This window comes from Anomaloglossus baeobatrachus, chromosome 11, assembly GCF_048569485.1.
Source record: "Anomaloglossus baeobatrachus isolate aAnoBae1 chromosome 11, aAnoBae1.hap1, whole genome shotgun sequence".
Taxonomy (NCBI): Eukaryota; Metazoa; Chordata; class Amphibia; order Anura; family Aromobatidae; genus Anomaloglossus; species Anomaloglossus baeobatrachus.
In genome coordinates, this window is record NC_134363.1 from 176,743,172 (window position 1) to 176,769,349 (window position 26,178).

General features: G+C 49.2%; 1 protein-coding gene across 1 annotated transcript in view; it reads left to right on the forward strand.

Moving 5' to 3' along the window:
* The first annotated feature begins 8,770 nt into the window (after positions 1-8,770).
* The window catches only part of PPP2R1B (protein phosphatase 2 scaffold subunit Abeta), a 27,161-nt gene continuing 9,753 nt past the window's right edge, over positions 8,771-26,178 (forward strand). The window contains exons 1-5 of the mRNA XM_075327348.1: positions 8,771-8,962; positions 18,529-18,619; positions 20,348-20,448; positions 24,187-24,419; positions 25,456-25,607. Coding sequence (XP_075183463.1) covers positions 8,885-8,962; positions 18,529-18,619; positions 20,348-20,448; positions 24,187-24,419; positions 25,456-25,607 — 655 coding nt within the window. The 5' untranslated portion in view covers positions 8,771-8,884. The remainder of the gene's footprint in view (positions 8,963-18,528; positions 18,620-20,347; positions 20,449-24,186; positions 24,420-25,455; positions 25,608-26,178) is intronic.

Here is a 26,178-nt window from a genome sequence, read left to right on the forward strand (position 1 = left end):
CTGGGCAAGCCAGGGGTCACAGGTCACAACACCACCACACCCTACATCCCAGTTAGGAACACCAAAGCTACTAAAATCCTTGTTGCCTTCCTCCAGGGGCTGATGTTCACACCAGGGGGTGGGCCAGGCGGTTGGCTCCGCCCACCAAGGAGTTCACAGCCCTGGAGGCGGGAAGAACCAGTCAGTCAAGAGTTAGAGTTTGAAGTGTAAGGAGGAGTAAACAGTGAAGTCAAGTGAGAGAAGCTAAGTGAAAGTGAAGTAGTAGTGGAGCAAAGAAGAAAAGAGTAAAAGTGAGCGTAGAAAGACCTGAAGTTGGTCCGGCTAAGTGCAGGACAGTGTCAGCAAGGTCAGCAACAGCGGTGATTGTCTGGAGGGGGACTGCTCGGAGGTTGCTGGAAGGACCGCGGACGGGTAGTGGCCCGGCGGTCTGGAGCAGTATACGAAGGACAGTCAGCACCAGGGCAGGGGCCTCTCGGACCCCGGCAAGGCTAGGAGTCGCCATAATTTGCCAAATCCGTCAGTGAAGGGGACGTCTGTCTCCCAACAACCAAGTCCCGATTGAAGGCAACAGTCCAACCATTAAGGAGGAACACCGCCACCGCCAGGGCACCAGTTCCTCGGGGCCAGCGTCTGCGGGCAAAGTAGGGCTCCTCCGGCCCATACTCAAGCCGGGAAGCGGGTTACCGGTGGGAACCCATCGCTACCAACACAAGAACATTAGGTGCAGGGCAAAGGGACATCACCGTTACCTACTGGGAGAGCAAGTGCAGCCGTCCGTGGGAACCGTCTTACCAGCCGTTTGTTTACCGAGAACTGTGTCACTGTCTCAGGCTGAGTGAGTACCACGGTGCCGCAAGGCACAGCGCTGCCCCCGCGTCCCTGCGCCCACCAGGCCCTGCATCACACACCTCCCCCCCTGGGCCCCGGGATCACCAACCCCTACCCACGGAGGGGCAACACAACAACTGGCTGCTCCACATCATCACTCCCGGGATCCCCATATCGAGCAGCGGTGGTGCTAACAAATCACCACAACCGTGGGTGGCGTCACGGACAACAAACTCAATCCCCACACCCAAAAAAAACCCCTTTCACTCACGGGCGAGGAGCGCCGCTAGAGTCCCCGGGATCCGGCCCAACGCTCGAGCCACCGAGCAGCAGCAGCCGCGGCAGCCGCGGCAGCCGGACCCGAGCAGTGGGAGAGCGCGGCGTCCCCTCCTCCGCCCGCGACACAACTACCTTGAGAAAGGCTCTACGCCGAAACGTCGGTGTTGCTCTGGTTTAGGTTCACTTTTGCAGTGTGTCAATAAATCCACTTACATCATAAAAAATTCTCTTGCTTTCATTTTGAGTGCTGGGGTCACATACTATTCCTGAATTTGGGAGAGGCTGGGCTCACAATCTACGTTATAGTTCATCCCTGCAGCCCCTTGGATGGGGCTGGGGTCCGGGCTCTATGCGGCCGTCATGGTCTCCCCTCCATGTCTGAATGGACCTTGTGCACTGGATACAGTCATGGATAACAGACAAGGGTCTTCCCCAAATTGTTCCCACAAATCTAGAGGCTACAGTTCTCCACGGTATCTTGGGCTGAAGCATTAAGATTTCCTTTCTCTGGAACTTCTTCACGTTTCGTTCTGTAGGAAAAAGCGTGGCACGTTGCAAAAATCATCTGCAGATCTGACAACGCGTCTTCCGGAAGGCTGCCCTCCATGGTTTACGGTCACATCTCGGACATGTCGCTTATTGAAACCGTTTTCAAATTTGCAAAGGAAAAATTAAGTTGGCTGAATCAAAGGAACAAATTTTCACTGCGAACGGGTGAAGACGTTTTTTTTCTTTTTTGGGTTGTTTTCATTTAGATTGTGGCGTTAAGTACTGAAAATATGCAAAAAAAAAAAGAACCCTAGTGTCACAGCCTCACGATATATACAGTATATACAGTGCTGGCCAAAAGTATTGGCACCCCTGCAATTCTGTCAGATAATACTCAGTTTCTTCTTGAAAATGATTGCAATCACAAATTCTTTGGTATTATTATCTTCATTTATTTTGCTTGCAATGAAAAAAACACAAAAGAGAATGAAACAAAAATCAAATCATTGATCATTTCACACAAAACTCCAAAAATGGCCCGGACAAAAGTATTGGCACCCTTAGCCTAATACTTGGTTGCACAACCTTTAGCCAAAATAACTGCGAACAACCGCTTCCGGTAACCATCAATGAGTTTCTTACAATGCTCTGCAGGAATTTTAGACCATTCTTCTTTGGAAACTGCTCCAGGTCCCTGAGATTTGAAGGGTGCCTTCTCCAAACTGCCATTCTAAGATCTCTCCACAGGTCTTCTATGGGGTTCAGGTCTGGACTCATTGCTGGCCACTTTAGTAGTCTCCAGTGCTTTCTCTCAAACCATTTTCTAGTGCTTTTTGAAGTGTGTTTTGGGTCATTGTTCTGCTGGAAGACCCATGACCTCTGAGGGAGACCCAGCTTTCTCACACTGGGCCCTACATTATGCTGCAAAATTTGTTGGTAGTCTTCAGACTTCATAATGCCATGCACACGCTCAAGCAGTCCAGTGCCAGAGGCAGCAAAGCAACGCCAAAACATCAGGGAACCTCCACCATGTTTGACTGTAGGTACTGTGTTCTTTTCTTTGAATGCCTTTTTTTTCCTGTAAACTCTATGTTGATGGCTTTTCCCAAAAAAGCTCTACTTTTGTCTCATCTGACCAGAGAACATTCTTCCAAAACGTTTTAGACTTTCTCAGGTAGGTTTGGCAAACTCCAGCCTGGCGTTTTTATGTTTCGGGGTAAGAAGTGGGGTCTTCCTGGGTATCCTACCATACAGTCCCTTTTCATTCAGACGCCGAAGGATAGTACGGGTTGACACTGTTGTACCCTCAGACTGCAGGGCAGCTTGAACTTGTTTGGATGTTAGTCGAGGTTCTTTATCCACCATCCGCACAATCTTGCGTTGAAATCTCTCGTCAATTTTTCTTTTCCTTCCACATCTAGGGAGGTTAGCCACAGGGCCATGGGCTTTACAGGTCTTGATGACACTGCGCACCATAGACACAGGAACTTTCAGGTCTTTGGAGAGGGACTTGTAGCCTTGAGATTGCTCATGCTTCCTCACAATTTGGATTCTCAAGTCCTCAGACAGTTCTTTGGTCTTCTTTCTTTTCTCCATGCTCAATGTGGTGCACACAAGGACACAGGACAGAGGTTGCGTCAACTATAATCCATGTCAACTGCTGCAAGTGTGATTTATTATTGCCAGCACCTGTTAGGTGCCACAGGTAAGTTACAGGCGCTGTTATTACACAAATTGCAGAAGCAGCACAGGATTTTTCACACAGTGCCAATACTTTTGTCCACCCCCTTTTTTATGTTTGGTGTGGAATTATATCCAATTTGGCTTTATGACATTTTTTATTGAAGACAAATTAAATGAAGATAATAATACGAAAGAATTTTTGATTGCAATCATTTTCAGGAAGAAACTGAGTATTCTCTGACAGAATTGCAGGGGTGCCAATACTTTTGGCCAGCACTGTATACTGTGTGTATATACATTCGTGTAATGTTGCTTATCCAGATGGTCTTGTTGCCTGACTTGGATAACAGAGTCCCGATGCCCCAGTGATTTACTGGCCGTACGTCATAGGCTTTATTGTGGTGGAGCCGCTGTTGTAATGGCTCCGTGACTTCCTCCTCTTTATAAATCCACTTATCTCTGTCCATCTCTCGGAGGAGCCTGTGACAGCAATATTCTGTATTGCAGATTATTATCTTGTCTGCTCGTCCTTTACACACGATGTTCCCACTGAGAAACCTATTAACTAATTCATCTCTATTATTGACCAGCGTCCAACAAATATGTTCTATATTGACATCCAGGGGCATCACTGGAGCCAGGGTCTCAACCCCTACATCATGCGGCTCTCACATAGCAAAAACCCTTAGACAGATGCCCTTTACATACTGGTAAAACCTAAATCATGAAAAGGTATTCATTCCTGCTGATTTGAACAACAGCCATGTGTGGCTACAGGCGCAGGTGGATCTGTGATCCACCCATGCCTGTTAACTCCTTAGATCGTACTGTCAAAATGTGACGTGTTTTAAATGGCCGCAGTGGAAAAATCGCCTTTCCCTACCGCTATCGGAGGCCCCATGACGCGATCACAAAAGGTTGCCATGGTAGCGACGGGACATGTGATGACTCCTGTCGTTATCATGACGTAGTTTGTGTTACAGCTGGCAGAGCAGCGGCTGTAACAGGAGAGCAGCACTTCTGCTGATCAGAGCTGTGCTGCTCAGATCAACAGAAATTAATCAGCTATCAGACTGCTGTTCCTTGTAGTTCCCTAGGTGGACTAGTAAAATAAATAAAAAATGTAAAAAAAGTTTTTAAAAATATGAAAAAAAATGGGTCATGTGATGACTCCTGTCGCTATCGTGACGTAGTTCCTGTTACAGCCAGCAGAGCAGCGGCTCTAACAGGAGGGCAGCATTTCTGCTGATCAGAGCTGTGTAGCTCTGATCAACAGAAATGAATCATCCATCATACTGCTGATCCTTATAGTCCCCTAGGGAAACCAGTAAATTAATTAAAAAAAAGACAAAAAAACTAAAAAGTTCAAATCACCCCCCATCAACCCACTGAAAATTAAATGATAAAAAATATACACCTATTTGGTATCTCTGCGTTCAGAAATGAACGATCTATCAAAATATAAAATCAATTAACCTGATCAGTAAACGGTGTAGCGGGAAATAAATTCCAAACGCCAAAATTATGTTTTTTAGTCGTCGCAAATTTTGTGCAAAATGCAATAACAGGCGATCAAAAAGTAGCATCTGCGCAAAAATGGTACCGTTAAAAACGTCAGCTCGAGACCCAAAAAATAAGCCATCACTGAGCCCCATATCCCGAAAAATGAGAATGTAACGGGTCGCGGGAAAATGGTGCAAAAAGTGCGCCACTTTTTTTTTTTTTAGACAAATTTTTGAATTTTTTAACCCCTTAAATAAAAGTAATCCCATTCATGTTTGGTGTCTACGAACTCGTACTGAGCTGAGGCATCACACCGACATATCAGTTTTACCATATAGTGAGCACAGTGAATAAAATATCACAAAAATAATTTTGCAATTGCACTCTTTTTGCATTTTTCTGCGCTTGGAATTATTTTGCTGTTTTCCAGCACAGTATGTGGTAAAACTAATGATTTTATTTAAAGGTACAGCTCATCCCGCAAAAAATGAGCCCCCATATGGCAAGATTGACGGAAAATAAAAAAAAGTTACAGCTCTCCGAAGAAGGGGAGCAAAAAAAATTAAAAAACGGTTAATCGCCCAGGGTGAAGCTGTTAAAGCCCCATTAGTGGTGCAGATGGGCCCCCGTCCCCCAGTGATCAGCAATTATTAACCTTGGAATAACCCTTTAATGACCGTTGGGCTGATGCAGGTCTGCTGCACATCATTTTTCTTAAAACTATTAGAAAGATAAATGACTGTTCTATTAATCCTTCTGCCGTCGTCTGGTTATACGGCCCCTCCTGATTCATGGCTGACGGAACGTAACGACCGACCGTTCCTTCGTCTGTATTATTCCTTTTTAGGGTAAACGCTTATGTAAAAATAATGTATCCAGAATGACTAAATTTACAGACACGACCTCTCAGCAGTTCTCATCCCCCCCCCCAAACATCCCTTGAAAAAAAAAAATAGTGATGTGACATCTGTGAGGGTGAACGCGGTATTCCTATATTCTGGGGATTGCACGATCCCGCGGCACAAATATTTACACTGAATGCACTTAACGGTCTGACATCAACCAGTATTAAACATTGCAGAGTAAATGCAGCACCGGCTCAGAGGTCAATATTATCCTTCTGGACGCAGCAGTTCCCATAGATCCGTGTATAGTGGATAGAAGGAGAGTACTGAGCACCCGAGCATGGCAGTGCCCGCTCATCACTAGTTACCAGTACTGAGCACCTGAGCATGGTAGTGCCCACTCATCACTAGTTACCAGTACTGAGCACCCGAGCATGGTAGTGCCCACTCATCACTAGTTACCAGTACTGAGCACCCGAGCATGGTAGTGCCCACTCTTCACTAGTTACCAGTACTGAGCACCCGAGCATGGTAGTGCCCGCTCATCACTAGTTACGAGTACTGAGCACCCGAGCATGGTAGTGCCCGCTCATCACTAGTTACGAGTACAGAGCACCCGAGCATGGTAGTGCCCACTCTTCACTAGTTACCAGTACTGAGCACCCGAGCATGGCAGTGCCCGCTCATCACTAGTTACGAGTACTGAGCACCCGAGCATGGTAGTGCCCACTCATCACTAGTTACCAGTACTGAGCACCCGAGCATGGTAGTGCCCGCTCATCAGTAGTTACGAGTACTGAGCACCCGAGCATGGTACTGCCCGCTCATCACTAGTTACCAGTACTGAGCACCCGAGCATGGTAGTGCCCACTCATCACTAGTTACGAGTACTGAGCACCCGAGCATGGTAGTGCCCGCTCATCACTAGTTACGAGTACAGAGCACCCGAGCATGGTAGTGCCTGCTCATCAATAGTTACCAGTACCGAGCACCCGAGCATGGTAGTGCCCACTCATCACTTGTTACCAGTACTGAGCACCCGAGCATGGTAGTGCCCGCTCATCACTAGTTACGAGTACTGAGCACCTGAGCATTGTTGTGCCCGCTCATCACTAGTTACCAGTACTGAGCACCTGAGCATTGTAGTGCCCGCTCATCACTAGTTACGAGTACTGAGCACCTGAGCATGGTAGTGCCCGCTCATCACTAGTTACCAGTACTGAGCACCTGAGCATGGTAGTGCCCGCTCATCACTAGTTACGAGTACTGAACACCCGAGCATGGTAGTGCCCGCTCATCACTAGTTACGAGTACTGAGCACCCGAGCATGGTAGTGCCCGCTCATCACTAGTTACGAGTACTGAGCACCCGAGCATGGTAGTGCCCGCTCATCACTAGTTACGAGTACTGAACACCCGAGCATGGTAGTGCCCGCTCATCACTAGTTACGAGTACTGAGCACCCGAGCATGGTAGTGCTCGCTCATCACTAGTTACCAGTACATAGCACCTGAGCATGGTAGTGCCCGCTCATCACTAGTTACCAGTACTGAGCACCCGAGCATGGCAGTGCCCGTTCATCACTAGTTACCAGTACTGAGCACCCGAGCATGGTAGTGCCTGCTCATCACTAGTTACCAGTACTGAGCACCCGAGCATGGTAGTGCCCGCTCATCACTAGTTACCAGTACTGAGCACCCGAGCATGGTAGTGTCCACTCATCACTAGTTACCAGTACTGAGCACCCGAGCATGGTAGTGCCCACTCATCACTAGTTACCAGTACTGAGCACCCGAGCATGGTAGTGCCCACTCATCACTAGTTACGAGTACTGAGCACCCGAGCATGGTAGTGCCCACTCATCACTAATTGTAAAAAAAACATAAATGGATGATTTATAAGAATGCGATCATGTTAATCATATCCAGGTAATGAGGGTTGGACAGGAGTCTGTCGATCTATTAAAAAACATATAATATACACAATCTATCCTCTGACCCTCCTCCTGCCTATCCCCAATCCCTTAGTATTCCAGCTGAGACAGGAATGTGGCAGCTGCAGTCAATCACTGCCTGCAGTGTTGACTGCTGCAATCTCCCATAGGTGACAGGTTGTTCCTAGATCACATGGTCGTTCTGGCCTGGAGAGGAAACTCAGAGACCATGCGGCGGGGGATAAAGAGATATTCATCTACCAGAGCCACCTAAAAAAAGTGTTGGTGGACGTCACCTTTACCTACTTAACTCCCTTGATTTTTTGGTTTCCTTGTTTACGCTGTTCATTGTGCGGTAAAAATCTCGCGGTGTCATGATTCTCCAGGTCAGTACGATTTTGGCGATACCAAACTTGTATAGTATAATTATGTTAGAAGCTTAAAAAAAAAAAAAAATATTCTTAAAGGGGTTGTTCACTTTCAGACCAAGTTCTGCCCTGGGTGTAGATTGTTTGCTCTTCTCACCTTCCCCTGGTCCATCGGTGAGTCTCCGCCTCTGCCCCCGGTGTCTGATGGGGACTTTGTCATTGATGTCATGCCGATAGCGCTAATCACTGAGCTCAGCGGCTCTGCTAGGGTACACGGGACACCCCGTTAGTCGCCGAGCTTACTGATTGGCTGTTGTGTTTATCGTCAGTGACAAAATCAACATCCAACACCGGGAGATGAGTGCAGCCAGGGGCTAGCTGGACAGAATTATTTCAGGAGTACCCCTTTAAGTATGAGCAACCCAAACTCTATTCAAATAAAGGATTAAAGACCCCAGTTGTTGCCATCTATGATCACATCTCCTCTGATTTAATAGTTATCATCTATCCTGGAAAATCCCTTTAATTGTCTGACTCCTATGGACAGTGAATGCGCATGTGCAGCCACTTGTTCATTAGTGGGCGGTCCCGAGGATCCCACCAATCACATTGTATCTTTCATTTCTTACAGCGCTTTTAAAATAATGAAGGATGCGCTCTGATTGGTTGCTATGGCAGTTGTTTTGCCTACATCTGCCCAATCACAGTCAGCTCCTCTCTGCCGCAGTGTAGGACGAGGCAATATATTCCCTCAGATACTATGGCGACCGAGCTGCTATGAGGACGAGAGAACACAAGGCGGCCTGGTCTCCACCGCGCCTGCGCATTATGTTCCGGTTGAAGGGGTGTGGCGATTTTCAGCCGCAGCTTGTCGTCACTTCCGGTGCTCAGCTCTCGTTCCTGAACGGAAGTAGGCCGAGAGTGGGCGAGGAAAACCGAGCCGCAGCCGGTGTCACGATGGCCGGAGCCGACGGAGATGACTCTTTGTACCCTATCGCTGTGCTGATAGACGAGCTGAGGAACGAGGACGTGCAGGTGAGCGGCCGGGACCGGAGCCTGTGTGTGCAGGACGCGCCCGGGGACCGCCAGTATGGCTGCCGAGCAGGGGGCTGTTACCAGGGCCACCAGTGATGGCGCCTCCTAATCGCCGATAAGTCACCAGGCAACCTTGATGGCGGCATGTGACGAGCGGGGTCTGTCCTGACCCCATAAGAATAAAACAAAGGGTTAAAAAACAGATTCTTGTCTCCTGGCTCCAGCACGGTGTCCTCTGCCGCTCCGGGCCCTGAACAGCCCCATTCCGGTACGGCGGCGTCTGCTGCCCCATCTCCGCAACCCCCACCCACCTGGCTCTAGCATAGTGTTGTCTTCTGGCCCTCACCCGGCCGGTTCTGGTACATCGTTGTTTTTTTTGCCCCATTCCTGCTCCACTCGCCTGCCTCGCTCCAGTATAGCGTCATCTTCTGTCCCATCACTGCAGCACTCGCCTGCCTGGCTCCAGTACAGCGTCATCTTCTGTCCCATCACTGCAGCACTCGCCTGCCTGGCTCCAGTACAGCGTAGTCTTCTGTGCCATCACCGCAGCACTCGCCTGCCTGGCTCCAGTACAGCGTCGTCTTCTGTGCCATCACCGCAGCACTCGCCTGCCTGGCTCCAGTACAGCGTCGTCTTCTGTCCCATCACCGCAGCACTCGCCTGCCTGGCTCCAGTACAGCGTCGTCTTCTGTCCCATCACTGCAGCACTCGCCTGCCTGGCTCCAGTACAGCGTCGTCTTCTGTCCCATCACTGCAGCACTCGCCTGCCTGGCTCCAGTACAGCGTCGTCTTCTGTCCCATCACTGCAGCACTCGCCTGCCTGGCTCCAGTACAGCGTCGTCTTCTGTGCCATCACCGCAGCACTCGCCTGCCTGGCTCCAGTACAGCGTCGTCTTCTGTCCCATCACCGCAGCACTCGCCTGCCTGGCTCCAGTACAGCGTCGTCTTCTGTGCCATCACCGCAGCACTCGCCTGCCTGGCTCCAGTACAGCGTCGTCTTCTGTGCCATCACCGCAGCACTCGCCTGCCTGGCTCCAGTACAGCGTAGTCTTCTGTGCCATCACCGCAGCACTCGCCTGCCTGGCTCCAGTACAGCGTAGTCTTCTGTGCCATCACCGCAGCACTCGCCTGCCTGGCTCCACTACAGCGTAGTCTTCTGTGCCATCACCGCAGCACTCGCCTGCCTGGCTCCAGTACAGCGTCATCTTCTGTCCCATCACTGCAGCACTCGCCTGCCTGGCTCCAGTACAGCGTCGTCTTCTGTGCCATCACCGCAGCACTCGCCTGCCTGGCTCCAGTACAGCGTCGTCTTCTGTGCCATCACTGCAGCACTCGCCTGCCTGGCTCCAGTACAGCGTCGTCTTCTGTGCCATCACCGCAGCACTCGCCTGCCTGGCTCCAGTACAGCGTCGTCTTCTGTCCCATCACTGCAGCACTCGCCTGCCTGGCTCCAGTACAGCGTAGTCTTCTGTGCCATCACCGCAGCACTCGCCTGCCTGGCTCCAGTACAGCGTAGTCTTCTGTGCCATCACCGCAGCACTCGCCTGCCTGGCTCCAGTACAGCGTCGTCTTCTGTGCCATCACCGCAGCACTCGCCTGCCTGGCTCCAGTACAGCGTCATCTTCTGTCCCATCACTGCAGCACTCGCCTGCCTGGCTCCAGTACAGCGTCGTCTTCTGTGCCATCACCGCAGCACTCGCCTGCCTGGCTCCAGTACAGCGTCATCTTCTGTCCCATCACTGCAGCACTCGCCTGCCTGGCTCCAGTACAGCGTCTTCTGCCCCATTCCTGCAGCACTCGCCTGCCTCGCTCCAGTATAGCGTCATCTTCTGTCCCATTCCTGCAGCACTCGCCTGCCTGGCTCCAGTACAGCGTCATTTTCTGTGCCATCACTGCAGCACTCGCCTGCCTGGCTCCAGTACAGCGTCATTTTCTGTGCCATCACTGCAGCACTCGCCTGCCTGGCTCCACTACAGCGTAGTCTTCTGCGCCATCACCGCAGCACTCGCCTGGCTCCAGTACAGCGTAGTCTTCTGCCCCATCACCGCAGCACTCGCCTGGCTCCAGTACAGCGTAGTCTTCTGTCCCATCACCGCAGCACTCGCCTGCCTACAGTACAGCGTCATCTTCTGCGCCATCACCGCAGCACCCACCTGGCTTTAGAGCAGTGTTGTCTTCTGGCCCTCACCCAGCCGGTTTCCGGTGCAGTGTTTTGGCTTTTTTTTTTTTTTCTTTTCTACCCCTACCCCCACAGCACTCGCCTGGCTCCAATACAGCTTCATCTTCTGTCCCATCACCGCAGTACTCTCCTGCATGGCTCCAGTACGGCGGTGTCTTCTGCAGCAGCCCCCGCCATGGCGTTGTAGTCTGCGCCTTGCTCAAGCACTTTGTCGTTTCCTGCCCCATCACTGCAGCCCCTGCCTGGCTCTGGCAAGGTGTCATTTCATGCCTCTCGCCTGGCTCCAGGACGATATCCTTTCCTGGCTCTACCCCAGCGCTCGCCCACCCGGCTCTGGCACAGCATCGTGTTCTGTGCTCACCCTGCTCCGTCACGGCATTATTTTCTGCCCTAGCACCGTAGTCCACAACTGGCTCTGGCATGGAGCGGTCTTCTGGCCCAATCCCCGGCTACGACACTGCATTGTGATATGCCTGGCTCTGGCACGGCGGCGTCTTCTGGCCCTTACTCAACTCTGGCACAGTATCCTTTTATGCCCCCGGCCATTGTCCTGGTCCGGCCCGGTGTTGTCTTCTGCCCCATCACAGCAGCCCCTGTCTGGCACGATGTGTTATGCCCTCACCCGGCCTGGCGTCATCTGGTCCTCGTATGCCTGATTTTTGTATGGTGTCATTTTCTGCCCCATCGCTGCTGCTCCCGCTAAGTCCAGCACAGCGTCGATTCCGCCCCATCACTGCAGCCTTGCCTTTGCCAAATAAGGCGCAGCATCTATTCCCTGCAGCACTCACTTGTTTGGCGCAGAGTCGTCTTCTGCACCCTCACCGCAGTACCCACCCGGCCCTCTGTCATCTTGACTGAAGGGAATCACAAAAAATTAGATTTGGGGGGGAAAAATGTTGGTGGATTTTTTTTTTTTTTTATTTTTTAAATGCTAACTGAAAGGCTAATTTTGACTATTCCACAATCCGAGTTGCTCATGTGTAGTAGTGTTGCGGCTGAAGTCGGCGTGTAGTTACTTGTCGCTCCTGGTTACTGGCTGATGGGTAAAGTATTATAGGGGCTGTCCACTTCTACTCATCAGTCAGGGGAAGAAAAGGTGATCCAGCAACTCATCCAAAATGTATAAAACAATTCTTTATTCCACACTATTAAAGTAAACCATTGGCTGGTCAATGTGCAGAAACCTACAGTGCGGTCTACTCATCAGCCCCAGCACTCAAGCTTTTGTCAAAAGAGAAGGTTTCTACCACTCGGACAAAAATGGTGAGTATGCATCCAGTGGCTGCTGATTGGCTGCAGTGGTCATGGTCACGTGACATTGTGTTAGGGTACCAGCAGGAAACACACGGCTATGAGTGGAGCAGCGGCTCTGCTGGTGTGGTTTTTTTTTTTTTTTTTTTTTTTTTTTATGCAGCCACCTGGTGATATTAATAAAGGGTTGTGAGTAGTGTTGAGCGGACCCGAACTGTAAAAATCCGGATCCGCGCGGTTTCAGCGTCCGATCCGGATCCTGGATTTTTTTTTTTTTCCACGCTCTTGTCGCGCATCCGCTCCCCATTCACATACATGATTCCGGATCGGAACCGGACTTCTTTTCCAATCCGCGACTGATCCACCAGACCCGGATTACTAGAAGTCCGCTCAACTCTAGTTGTGAGGCAGTGGACATCCTCTTATAATTACACAGAAAACACCCTCCCAACCTCATCATTACACATCATCCAGATTGAGCTGTGCAGGGTGTGGTGCATCCGTGTAGCCCAAGCAGCGGGTATGTTCACGGGGAGGTTTTTTTTTCATCTAAACGGTATTTGCATTTTGTAGTCACACAATTTGTCATAAATTTATGGAAGATATGGGTTGTTACTTAGGCTCCTATGTGCAGTATCTGCCTCCACTGATTTTCCCCTATATACAGTGTGGGCCACCCCACATCCCCCTATATAGTGCCCCCTACCTCCTGTATCCAGCGTGATATGCATAAAGTTTACTTACCTAGTCCAGATTCCTGGTACCCCAGTCTCACTCTCATATATTGCGCCCCTCAGACGCAGCGTGACGAAATTATGTAATCACGCTGCTTACGTGGCAACGCTGATGTCTCATAAGTTGCAGGCCTATAGCGGTCTGTGGCTTAGGAGATGGAAAGTTACAGAGAACGGAGTGGAATTGAACGGTGTTGGCGTCATGTTTACTCTGTTTACTCCGACCTAGTTCAATGCAGCGGTCATAGGAGAACTAGAGCTCCAGGTTAGAAGTTTGGGCTGGAGCTCCTGATCTTTGACTCTAGCGACACCCCTGATGCTGCCACTGGCTCTCCATATGGGGGAAAATAAAGAGCTCCTGACCTCGTCGGCCACAGAAAATAACAAAGCTGGATTTGGCCTACGGGTTTTGTATTTGACACCTCTGTGTAGTTTTCCGCAGAAATCTGAGGCTGATCTGTGGATTTGTATATTGACCTGCAGCAGGTCGCAGATATGGGGGGGGGCTAATCCTTTTGTGGGTCCCGTGTTTAAACTGCTTCAAATAATGGAGCTTTCATTAATATATTTAAATTGAATTTTATTGGATGTTCAGAAATCTGAATAAAAAAGCGCAATCAGTCTCCTCCAACACAGGGGTGCACAGCCCGTGCCTGGTTTGCCCACTGCTGTGCTGTGCCATTCTGTATAGTCCCCCGGTGAACCTGTATTTCCCTAAGCAGATCTACCATCCTTTGGTTGAACTTGCTAGACATTAAAAAAAAAAAACAACTTTGAAGTGTACTAAGGGCACACTCACACATCCGGCTTTTCTCCAGTTTGACGGATACAGCACACGCCATTACAGTACGATACAGTACAGTGGTAGCGCTGCAACGTCCAGGTCACATGGTCCAGTCACATGACAGCATTGCGCTGCCATTGTACTGTATACACTGTACTGGCGTGCGCCGCGTCCGTCAAGCGAAAAGTAGGTTGTGTGAGCGTGCCCTAAGTATCTCTGGGGAGAGAGGAGAGCAGAGATGGCAGCTATGGCTGTGATGCTGAGCTGTACTTGTTGGCTTTTGTATAAACCACAAAGGAGATGGTTTAGAGACCACCTCGACACCTCCTCTCTGGAGTGTCCATTGAGGGGGGAGCAGGGGACCCCATTCTCCACCCCATACAATGAGTATTTCGTGAAGCTGTTTCTTCCATTCTTTGACAGGCTGCAGCAGTGATGTGACTGCTGCAGCCAACCACTAGCTCTGACAGTGATGTCAATATAGAGGGCATGAGCCATTGAGCCCAGAGATGGACTGCAGTACAAATCACCGCTGCAGCCAAACAGCAAGGACAGAGGCAGAGAGGCAGCTCTGGTCCTGCGGAGGGTCAGTAATTCTGACTGTTTTCCCTGGCGTGTGTTTGGTTTTTTCTTTGTTTTTTTTTTTTTTTTTTTTTTTTTTTTTTTTCCCCCCCACACCTAATCTTATCTGTACAGATAGATTAAAAAAAAAAAAAGGCAAAAATACAGGCAGCCCTCCAAGGTTTTAGATGAAAAAATTAGACTCCCATGTGTAAGAGGACAACGTTTCAACTCCTAGGTAGCTGAGGTTTTGGAGGGCTTGTCAAAATCTCAGCTATCTTTGAGCATCTATTTTTGCATCCATTATTGAACCTATTTCATATGGGTTTGATACTTTTTATTATTCATTTGGCACATTGACAGGGGTAACTAATCGCTTTGTATGCCCCATTCCATTGGCTATGTTGGCTATGACGGTGGTCCGTGACTTCTGCCCAGGAGCAGGAGAACTGTTTCTTGGATGGATGGATGGCGGAAGCTAAGAGGCCGTTCCCTCTCCTGTCCGCCGTCGTGGTCGAAGGGGTGTGCAGATATTTTAATTGCATTTTCGCGTAGTTGAGTTTCATTAATAAATATGCACCATTTGACTTAATAGGTTATCTTCGTGAAGTGAGAGTTCTGGTAGGGTGATTATAAAGCCACGTACTCGCTGCACCCGTGCACTTAGCCAGAGGTATACATCAAGAGCAGATACTGGGAAGACCCCTTCGTTGCCCATATATCAGAAGGCCAGCAGTCTGGTCGTTTGGCTTCTGCCTGGCCGGCATGTGTCTGCATGCCATTTTATTTCACACTATAGGGATTGATTGTTCTCTGTGAGAGAAACAAAATTATAATCTTGTTGTGATACCTTTTAATGGCTAGCTAAAATAAAGCTATGTTACAAAGCAAGCTTTCGAGACATCTCATGTCCCTTCATCAGGCATGGTATGACAAAATACCAATAAACACAAATATATGCACAAACAGAGCAGAGGGATGGCATAATAAAAGGACATTTAAATAAACACCAAGCTCAGAGAGTGAATCCTTAATTAGCTTTGATTAGTGGTGTGAAAGGTTTATTGTCCCAATATCCATGTAGGATCAGAGGCCTGGTGCTTTCAGTCTCTGGAGCAGACTCCTCACATTTTGTAGTGGGTCATAAATCCTCCTGACAGGATGAGTCCTGTGCCCACAGAGTTAAACATTTTAATGAATTTGTATACCCAGACCCTGCAATGGCTCTGTGATCTGAAGTTGCTTTTTAATATGACAACTTTCAGTACCAAAACCCTTTCTCTTGTAACAGTATAGGGAAGCACAGTATAACAATTCTCCATCAACTTAAATGGCAGTATGGTCTTCAAAATGGATAAGAAAAGGACACGCAACTCTGTGAACGGACAGCACAAGGATGTGTGAATGCGGCCTCCAAACTCCATCAGAACGATGGCAATGTGCAGCAAACAAAGAATCCCTAAAAGCCAAACTACTACATTTTTAATGAAACCCAATTTCAAAAAATGTCATTTTAGCAAAAAAAAAAAAATGGATTAAAGAAAAAACATAATGTCCCTGAAGGCATCCAGATCCTTTAGTTTGCTTGGTAATGTGCCACAGACGGCTTGTACACTATAAGTCTTACATCTGAGGTCTATGGTTGGGTGATGGATAGTATCTTAGCTGTGGGTTGTGTTTGGTGACAGTATTGATGGCGCCCCCTCTGTGTTTATCAGCACATTACACGAGTATGGCCTACTGCAAAGTGGAGCCATTACCTCGTACATCCGTTTACTAGATACCTGGGGATTTTGATCTTATCTGTGACAGTGGCTAGAGTAGGAGTAATACTTTAACATTTTAAGGGGTATTCCCATCTCCAAGATCCTATACCACTATGTATTAGGTGTAATAATAATATTAGCTAATGCGTCCAATGAGAAATGTATAGTTCTCCTGATTAACTACGTTGCTTACCTCATGTGCAGAGCATTACAGCTTGGGTATCCATGGTTACAAACACTCATAATGACAGTTGCCTGTGGTTGTAACCATAGATACCTAAGCTGCAATCCCCTGCACATGAGGTAAGGAACATAGCTAATCAGGAGAACTATGTTGCTTACCTCATGTGCAGGGCATTGCAGCTTAGGTATCCATGGTTACAACCACAGGCAACTGTCATTAAGTGTTTGTAACCATTGATACCTAAGCTGTAATGCCCTGCACATGAGGTAAGCATCGTAACTAATCAGGAGAACGACTATCATTCCACCTACTACATGTTGGGATAGTTTCTTGGAGATGGGAACACCCCTTTTAATGAGACTGAAAACTGAAACTGGCTGGTTAAGGGACCCCTGATGAAGTGATTATTGGGGGTGAGGGGGGGGGTACTATTGGGACGGGAACTCGGGCCTTAGAAAGGACTGCTCTGTAAGGTTGGCTGTCTGGACTTGCATATGGTTGGCTCTGACACCAGCCTGTGGATGATCGTGGGCATGTGACGTCCCCTGACTACAATCCACCACATAAACCCTTTTCCATCATTGCACCCTACTGGGGAGACCCCTTTACCTGCTGCCGGTTCCAGCTTTGCAGCCCCTGCATGTATACACTGGATTCTTTATGTACAGCATTTCCCCAGCCTACACTAGGCCAATCCAGTGTGAAGGAGGCTGGCTGCCCGCGCATTTCAGCAGCTGAGCCTCCTCTGCCATAGCTATTGCTTAGCCAGCCCCCTTCAGCCACCACTCCAGTATACAAGAACCCCCCCCCGTACTGTCCATAAACTGGAGGAGAAGCTGCCGGGGCCTGCAGCTGAAGATCAGGACACCTTTGAAGTATATGAGGGTTTAGCCCCAAAGGCTGAGGGTGCACGTGTTTCTCCTGCGTGTATTTAGCCGCCCCCTCTCCCTTCCTAGCGGGGTGCATTCATCAGCGCGTGTCCTTTGTGGCCCGTCTTGTTATACCATCATCCCATAGTCATAGCTGCAATCTGTGGAGTGTTCCTGTATAATGACTTGTATGTGAGCCAGTGGGTCCCACGGTGCGGGATCTGATCCTGGATCCAGAGAGTGACATGATACATTCAGGAGGAGACTCATCCTCGCCCGCGAGCCGATCATTCTGCATGTGATGACTGGGGCTCCTGTGACTGCAATGTGCGGGCTCAGTAATGGCCGGTATACGGACAGCTCTTCTGTCATATGCTCTACTGATATATTATATTATATTATATTCCACATTCTTCACTTATAGGATTACTCCAGCCTTGCAAGTTACCTATCCACATTATAGGTGATGACTTGCTGATTAGTGGCGCTGACAGCCGTCGCCTTTATTGTCTGAGACTAATGTAACCTTGTACTAGGCCATCTTCACCGGTCCCATAGTGAGTGAATGAAGCGGTGGCCGCGCGCCCCGGGGGATTCTTGGAAACATCCAATCCTGTTGATAGGTGATAGTGATAACTTGCAATGTTGGAATTAACCCTTTTAACTTATGTTGGAAGAGATTTATCAGTCTAAATTACTCACAAATTATGACTTGCACCACATTCATATAGTTTAGACAAGCCCTGCGCTTTGTCCTGCAAGGGGCACGGTCTCGCTGGAAATGATTGAAATCAAGTGAAATGACAAAGCTAAGTTACTCCCTGGGTTCAGCGCTGTCAGTCTGCTGCTCAGGTCTCGTGTTCTGGCTGCAGCGGTACCGTCGCGACCACGGCTTGGTGATTGGCTGCAGCGGTACCGTCGCGACCACAGCTCGGTGACTGGCTGCAGCGGTACCGTCACAACTACAGCTTCTAGATCAGCAGAGCCTAAAGCGCAGTGATTGCTGTGTTTGTGATTTTACCGCTGCAGCCACTCTGCTAAATCTACACCAAATCCGACACGTTTTGGTCTTGGACTGTCGTCTGGATTTTTTTCCCCTTTTGAGTTGCTGTGTGGGAATTTGCAGAGTTGGCGTGATAATAATCCACTAGAGGAAAGGCTCCTCTGCGGCCGTGTTGTCAGATCTGGTCAGTCCCCGGCTGCAGCCTCAGTAACGCTCTGCTCTTCTTTCCTTGCAGCTACGTCTCAACAGCATCAAGAAGTTGTCCACCATAGCGCTGGCTCTGGGCGTGGAGAGGACCAGGACGGAGCTGCTTCCATTTCTCACTGGTAAGTGTATAGTGATAGTGTGGTGTCACCATCATTGGAGCCTGGAGAGGACCCCAGCCTTGTGCAGCCCCTTTTATTCCAGTATCCTATGTCTGCCCCAGATGTGTGCTTTATTAGGGTCCCCCACTGTGTCCTAATCACCTGCTATACTGTGTGTGTGTGTGTGTGTGTGTGTGTATACACTATGTAGCAGGTCTGTGTATATCCTTTGCCCAAGGATCAGCAGCCTGCAGCACTCAGTCTCATCATCGTCATCAAAGAAAAACTGATGCCAGTCTGATCAGAATAATCACACTATTTGTCTCAAATGTGGTGAAAACAGCTCTGCACGGCTTACCTGTGGTGAAAACAGCTCTGCACGGCTTACCTGTGGTGAAAACGGCTCTGCGCGGCTTACCTGTGGTGAAAACAGCTCTGCGCGGCTTACCTGTGGTGCGCGGCTTACCTGTGGTGCGCGGCTTACCTGTGGTGCGCGGCTTACCTGTGGTGCGCGGCTTACCTGTGGTGCGCGGCTTACCTGTGGTGCGCGGCTTACCTGTGGTGCGCGGCTTACCTGTGGTGCGCGGCTTACCTGTGGTGCGCGGCTTACCTGTGGTGCGCGGCTTACCTGTGGTGCGCGGCTTACCTGTGGTGCGCGGCTTACCTGTGGTGCGCGGCTTACCTGTGGTGCGCGGCTTACCTGTGGTGCGCGGCTTACCTGTGGTGCGCGATTTCTGGCCCCCATAACTTGTATTATGGCCGATGTTGTCCAGTTCTTAGTATCATCTAACATTGTACCATAGTTCTGCCTTTAAACATTAAGGCTATGTGCCCACGCTGCGGATTTACCGCGGATTTTGCTGCAGATTTACCGCGGATTTTCCGAAAATCTGCAGCAGCGGCACTTCCAAGCCATTCCAATGGCATTTTGGAAATGCTGTGTCCATGCTGCGGATTTTTCCGCGGCAGATTTGCCGCGGATTTTTCCGCGGCAGATTTGCCGCGGATTTTGATCCGGAAAAATCTGCAGCATGTCAATTATTGTTGCGGATTTTGGGTATAGAATGGGGGGGGGGGGAAATAAAAATCCGCGGTAATCCGCGGCAAAAATAAGGTGCGGATTTGCCGCGAAAGTAGCGGATTTTCATGCAGAAAAATCCGCAGGTACATTCTACCGTGGACACATAGCCTAAGGAGTTGCAGCATTTCTTTAGCTCGGCATCCCCCTCCAATTTTTTTTTCCTGGACAGCGGCGCACCAGACCATGAAACGTTTCACCCTGCTGGTCTTTTTGGGTTTACTATAAACTTATGTTCAGGTTATTTTTGAAAAAAGTAAAAAATAAAATACCAGCCCATAGGAAGAACCCCCTAAAATGTGGAAAAGTCAATTAACCACAAGTTTCAGAACCGCATAATGAATATTTAAAACAAAATCAAACTTCAGATTCGGTCATTTTTGGTTGAACGGCAGCACATATATGGAGCTTCCCTGCAGCCAGTGGCCGGGAACAGCTATGAAGCCGATACCGAGCTCCAGCTAAACCAAAAAACTATCACCCCTCTGGTTCCCCCCGGTCTCCATGTCCCGGCTTCCAGCGATTACATGTATGGATCAGATCTGCAGATAATTTTGCTTAAATCAGAACAGTTTGCTCGCTGCAGTTGTACGGATCACGACGTCTACTTTTGATGTGTTGGGATTTGTGGTGAGATTTTCAGTATTTTTATTTATTTCTTTTTTTCCTAGATACCATATACGATGAAGATGAGGTGCTCCTGGCTCTGGCCGAGCAGCTGGGCAGCTTCACCACTCTGGTTGGCGGACCCGAATTTGTGCATTGTTTGCTTGTGAGTTTTTTGCTTCTTTTTATTATTTTTTATGTAAGGGGTTAATATATGGATCGCATGTAGCTCTTGTTTTAAAAGGAAACTCCGACCCAAGCTTAAACTGAACCTGTCGCCAGATTTGGGGACTAGAAGCTGCGGCCACAATCATAAAGCCCTTATATACAGCATATTAGAATGCTGTATATAAGAGCCCAGGTCGCACTCTCCTAGGGGACGGATCGGTCTGATGGGTGTCGCTGCTCTCCGGTCCAGCGCCTCTTCTGCTTCGATCGCTGTCCTCCTTCCGTCCTGCCCACTGTAGATAATGCGATCTACATCTTCTACACAGGCCGGCATTGCGATCCTGCTTAGGGCAGATCAACGCGTTGTAGTGCACGTGTGCGGGCGCGCTATACAGTACTTTGGTCTGCCCCCAGAACGCCAGATCAAAGTGCGCCTGCGCAGGATCGCAACGCTGGCCGATGTAGAATACGTAGATCGTGTCATCCATGGTGAGTGGAGTAGGAGGACGGCAATCACCGCGAGGAGGAGGCGCTGGGCCGGAGAGCAGCAACACTCACCGGAGTGGACCATACCCTAGGGGAATAACATGGGTTTTTTATGTTGAATACAGCGGCCTGGGATCTTTTATATACAGCATTTTAATATGCTGTATGTAAGGGCTTACTGGTGGTGGCCGCAGCTTATAGGCCCCAAATCTGGTGACCGGTTCCCTTAAGTTTCCCACTAATTTAAGTACTGAACTCTATTTGTCTTTCTGGTTCTCTATTTTACACTGGAGCCATTATATAATATTAATCGAGCTCCAGTGACGTTTTTTCTGCTGGAGACTTGTCGCTCACGACGTCCTTTAATGATGAAGCTACATGGATATTCTCCTTGGGGTTTCTCCTGAAGATTGACTGATTGGACCCGCAGCATGGGTGACCTATTGACACCAAACTAATCACTCTCCCATCCTGCAAGCTTTGTCTTTGCAGTGTGAAGAGGTGGAGGAGTGGAGGGGGACACAGGGGCCCTCTGCCTGGTTGACGCCCGGTCGGGGCCCTCTGCCGGGTTGACGCCCGGTCGGGGCCCTCTGCCGGGTTGACGCCCGGTCGGGGCCCTCTGCCGGGTTGACGCCCGGTCGGGGCCCTCTGCCGGGTTGACGCCCGGTCGGGGCCCTCTGCCGGGTTGACGCCCGGTCGGGGCCCTCTGCCGGGTTGACGCCCGGTCGGGGCCCTCTGCCGGGTTGACGCCCGGTCGGGGCCCTCTGCCGGGTTGACGCCCGGTCGGGGCCCTCTGCCGGGTTGACGCCCGGTCGGGGCCCTCTGCCGGGTTGACGCCCGGTCGGGGCCCTCTGCCGGGTTGACGCCCGGTCGGGGCCCTCTGCCGGGTTGCGCCCGGTCGGGGCCCTCTGCCGGGTTGACGCCCGGTCGGGGCCCTCTGCCGGGTTGACATGACTCCAGCTTGCTTTCCTTTTTCAGCATAGATGGGGCGTTTATATTTGTAGCTTGCACACAGTCAGCGGCCATGTTTGAGTCTCCATCCTTAGCGCCACATTACTTGGCTTTTTTTGTTTCCCGTTCTTCCTGGCCCTAATTCCCTCAAACATAAAAGTTGCTAATAGACTGCTGCCTGGTCCCGCTTTGTCCTCTGTTGGCTCCAGCTACAAAGCTCGCATCTGGCTCCCCACTTCCCTGCCAATCTACTTTGTGCGTCAGCAAGTAAAGCTGCCAAAGTCTTAGATCTCTTCTGAGCCTTTTCTGCCTTCTGGAACGAAAGGCTTGTGAGCGGTGCGGGCACTGAGACATGAGGTGCCATCTGGGGGGCCCCACTCTCCTGGCTCCCGGCCCACACTCGCGTTCAGTTTGGCAGCTCTTAAATATTTCTCCCGACGTCACCGGCTCAGTTGAAAGTAATTTCTGTATGTCGGTAGCAGATGCGGCAGGAACATAACAGGCAGCTCCAGGTGGTCCTGCGAGTGTACACATAATAAGCTTATGGAGCGGCGGATTAGTAGTCATCAGCGGCTGCTCACACTCCGTGCATCGGAGGAAAGTTCCCGTAATCCGCGCACCGCCACACTGCACCTAATTGGCCGTGCCTCATTCTCCACGTGAGCCCTCGCTCTCCTGACCCGCATCTGCACACCGGATCGTCTCATCTGCTTCTGATTATCGCACAGCGGTTCCCAGATCCTCGGATCAGACTAGAACCTGCCCTAGACATCAGGCAGTCACTGAGCGCAAAAGCACAAAAAAGCTGCAAGGAAAAGGTTAACGAGATTTCTAGAAGGCCGGCACACGGCAGGGATTTGTTTTTGGGGTTTTTTTTTTTCCCCCTTAATGTTTTGGATCCACTTTTGCGGTTTTTTTTTTGTCTACAGTATAAAAAATAATCTGGCGCATGAAGCAAAGAATTGTCATTTGCAAGAGCCCTAAAATTCATTCATTCATTCATCAGAGCACCCCGGGAAAGAAAATGCCCTAAAGGGGTTATCCAATGTCAGGTCATCACTAAAATCATAAGGACCATCGTAACGATTGGGAACCCCACCGATGCTGAGAATGAGGGGCCGCTGAGCTTCATCCCCCCCCCCCCCCCCCCCTTTACAGAGGAGCTCTTGTCTGCCCCAATCACATGAATGGACTGATGCTCAGGGGTTTACTGGGAATGTCCCTATTAAGGGGGGTATAGTGCTGCTGCTTGTCATTTTTGGGATCAGTGGTCTTCCCCACCCATCCTCCATTAAAGGGTTATTCTCCCTTCCGCACGGTGGGATCCGTGGTGGGTGACATCCCATCTACAGACACTGGGACGCATATGTAGACCAGTGAACGGCGTGATGGTATATACTGATGATTACCTTCACATACTGAGATGGGAATTACTCGAGGGTGGCTATAGGCAGTATGACTGAGCGTGTGTGTGTGTTTGCACGTGTGTCCAATGCGAATATCATGATGGGGCATATTGGATCTCAGTATGACTGATCCTTTGTTTTATATGGGGGATCAACTGCTTCATTCAGTGATCATTGCCTTCTCTATTGTGAACACATGCGTGCTCATCTGAGTCAAGCATGCATGTGTATTGGGGTTCTTTCGTGCCCTGCGCTCCGGCTGCACCCCGCAGACGCTGGGATCTGTCATGACGTCAGAATCTAAATTATTAGTGGGATACCACAATAATCAAGGGGCATTTATCAGATGCTGTTCTGGAACCATCCTGCACAGATTGATGCCCTGTGCCAGTCTGATTGCTGGGGCTCTCTGTGTTGGTCGGCGATATTTGTGCATGTCCTGACCTGGATCAGAGACTTGCTTAATCTTGAGCCATGTCCTGACTTGGGCTGTAGTATGATTTCTGCTCCTGCAGACCTGCTTTCTGCATAGTGTGTGGTGCTGCCCCAGCTTATAGGACGGGCTCCCGGTCACCGATCCTATGGGCTCATAAATTACACTTCTCTCTGCCCGGTGTCTTTCTGAACTACAGGCAGGAAGGGACAGAGGTGCCATACAATGTGGCGGGATGTGGCTACTGGTTTGGCAAAGCTAACAGGGATCGGATATGCTCGATTTATATCTGCTTTGTTTCCATTGTTGCATAAAAATAATTGAAAAGTGGCAGTGATGCGGTCGGCTGCTCTCAGAAGTACCCATGTCTTGCAGGACACTGACTTAATTTTGATGGACGACCTACAGGGCTTTAATATGTGTGATTAGTATCTGATTTCTTGGTGTCCTGTGTTCGCAGCCGCCTCTGGAAAGCCTGGCCACCGTTGAAGAGACCGTGGTTCGTGACAAAGCAGTGGAATCCTTGAGGAAGATCTCTCACGAACACTCTCCTGTCGACCTTGAAGCTCACTTTGTGCCGCTGGTGAAACGTCTGGCCAGCGGAGACTGGTTCACTTCCCGCACGTCTGCATGTGGCCTTTTCAGCGTCTGCTACCCGAGAGTGTCTAGTACTGTGAAGGCGGAGATCCGGCAGTAAGTGTCCTCACCGCGGTGCAGGAACAATGCACGCAGACCTCAGTCAGGCGACGCGCAGACAATTGAATGAAGGTTTCTGAGCCAAAATGAAGGATTAATAATGAACAGAAGTCATCTCGTGATATCTTTGAGGTTCTCCAGTACCATAACTGATGGATATATCTAGCCGCCTTTGACTTACTGCAGCTGCTAGATGAACACATGTGCCCTCTGTTTAAAGAAATTAATATTCACTGCTCCCCATTTCTGTAATCCTGCCCACCTCTCTTGCTGGCTTCTGTGTAGGGAGGTGGGTGGGATTATGGGAGTGGGGAGCAGTAAATATTCATTACCTTAAATAGCGGGCACATGTGTTCTCCCGAGCATAGTCTCCTGTGACCCTCGCTCCACAGCAATTTTCCAGCGCAGGGACCCAGCAGGTCTCTGTAGTGCAGTACATTTCAGCTGGATGTGCACCCCCCGGATGCACCTTCAGCTGAAGCATGCGCTGGGGTCGGCAGGCCCCTGTACCACGTGCTCCATTCTTAAGGCTGTGCTGTGGGTGGTGAAACGTCACCCACAGCAGGGTTGGGGTGAGTGGCCGCACGGTTCAGTGAAGTCAACTTCTAGAGCCTGACGTGACCTCACCGGATACCAGCAGCAGCTGGGGGGTCATGTGATTGGCACAGAGCTACAGGGATGGTGCCGCTCAGTGCCAACATTTTGATAAAGGTATTTCACACTACACTTTATATTGATCACATTAGATGAGCAAAATATATAAAGTAGTGGCCAACCTCTTTAAAATATTTTCATTATATGAAAAAAAATTAAAAAAAAAATATAAATATATAATATAATATAATACAATTATATTTTATATTATATAATATAATTATATTTATATTTTATAATATATATTTATATTATATAATATAATTTATATTTTATAATTTATATTTTATATTAATATATAATTATATTATATAATTATATAATATATTTATATAATATAATTTAATTATTATTTTTTTTTTTTTCTTCTTCTCTTTAGACATTTCCGCAACTTGTGCTCTGATGACACTCCGATGGTGCGCCGCGCTGCCGCCTCCAAGCTTGGAGAGTTTGCTAAAGTACTTGAACTGGAGTATGTGAAGAACGACATTATCCCTCTGTTTACAAACCTGGCTTCCGACGAGCAGGTGGGTGAGCGACAGGGACCGAGCTGAGTGCCTGCCGTAGAGGGAATGGCCACCGCGCCGGCCGGTGCAGGGTCGGGTGTTCTTTGTATCCCCCGTCCCTATCCTTCTCATCTATTGTCAGAGATTAATGTAAATTTAAAGAAAAATAGAAGCCATCCAAAGAAAATGTTGTCTGCAAGAGAATTGCAACGTGAAAGCTAATTTGGAGGTGGAATGGAAATTTATCATTGATCATTCACCAGTTTTGTGGCTTATAAAAATATATAATTTAGACATTACAGCGCACCACTGCTTTTTCCTGAGCTAGTGCAAATTTTTCTAAAAAGTGGGCAGTGAGTAGCGAAAAGAGATGTGGTCACGTGCAGCCTGCCAAATTACAGTGCAAATTTACATTGGCCTATGACTGGCATCGAATTGATGCACCTGATTTATTACGAGGAACCCTTTATGGACGTCTAGTGTGCATGTGCTGCGCCACTTCACTGGGCTCTATCTGCTCATTCGGCACCATAGACTTTAAATGCAGTAGCTGAGCGGTTTGTAGTAGCACGTGTTGCTGAAGGTTGGTTTTCTGT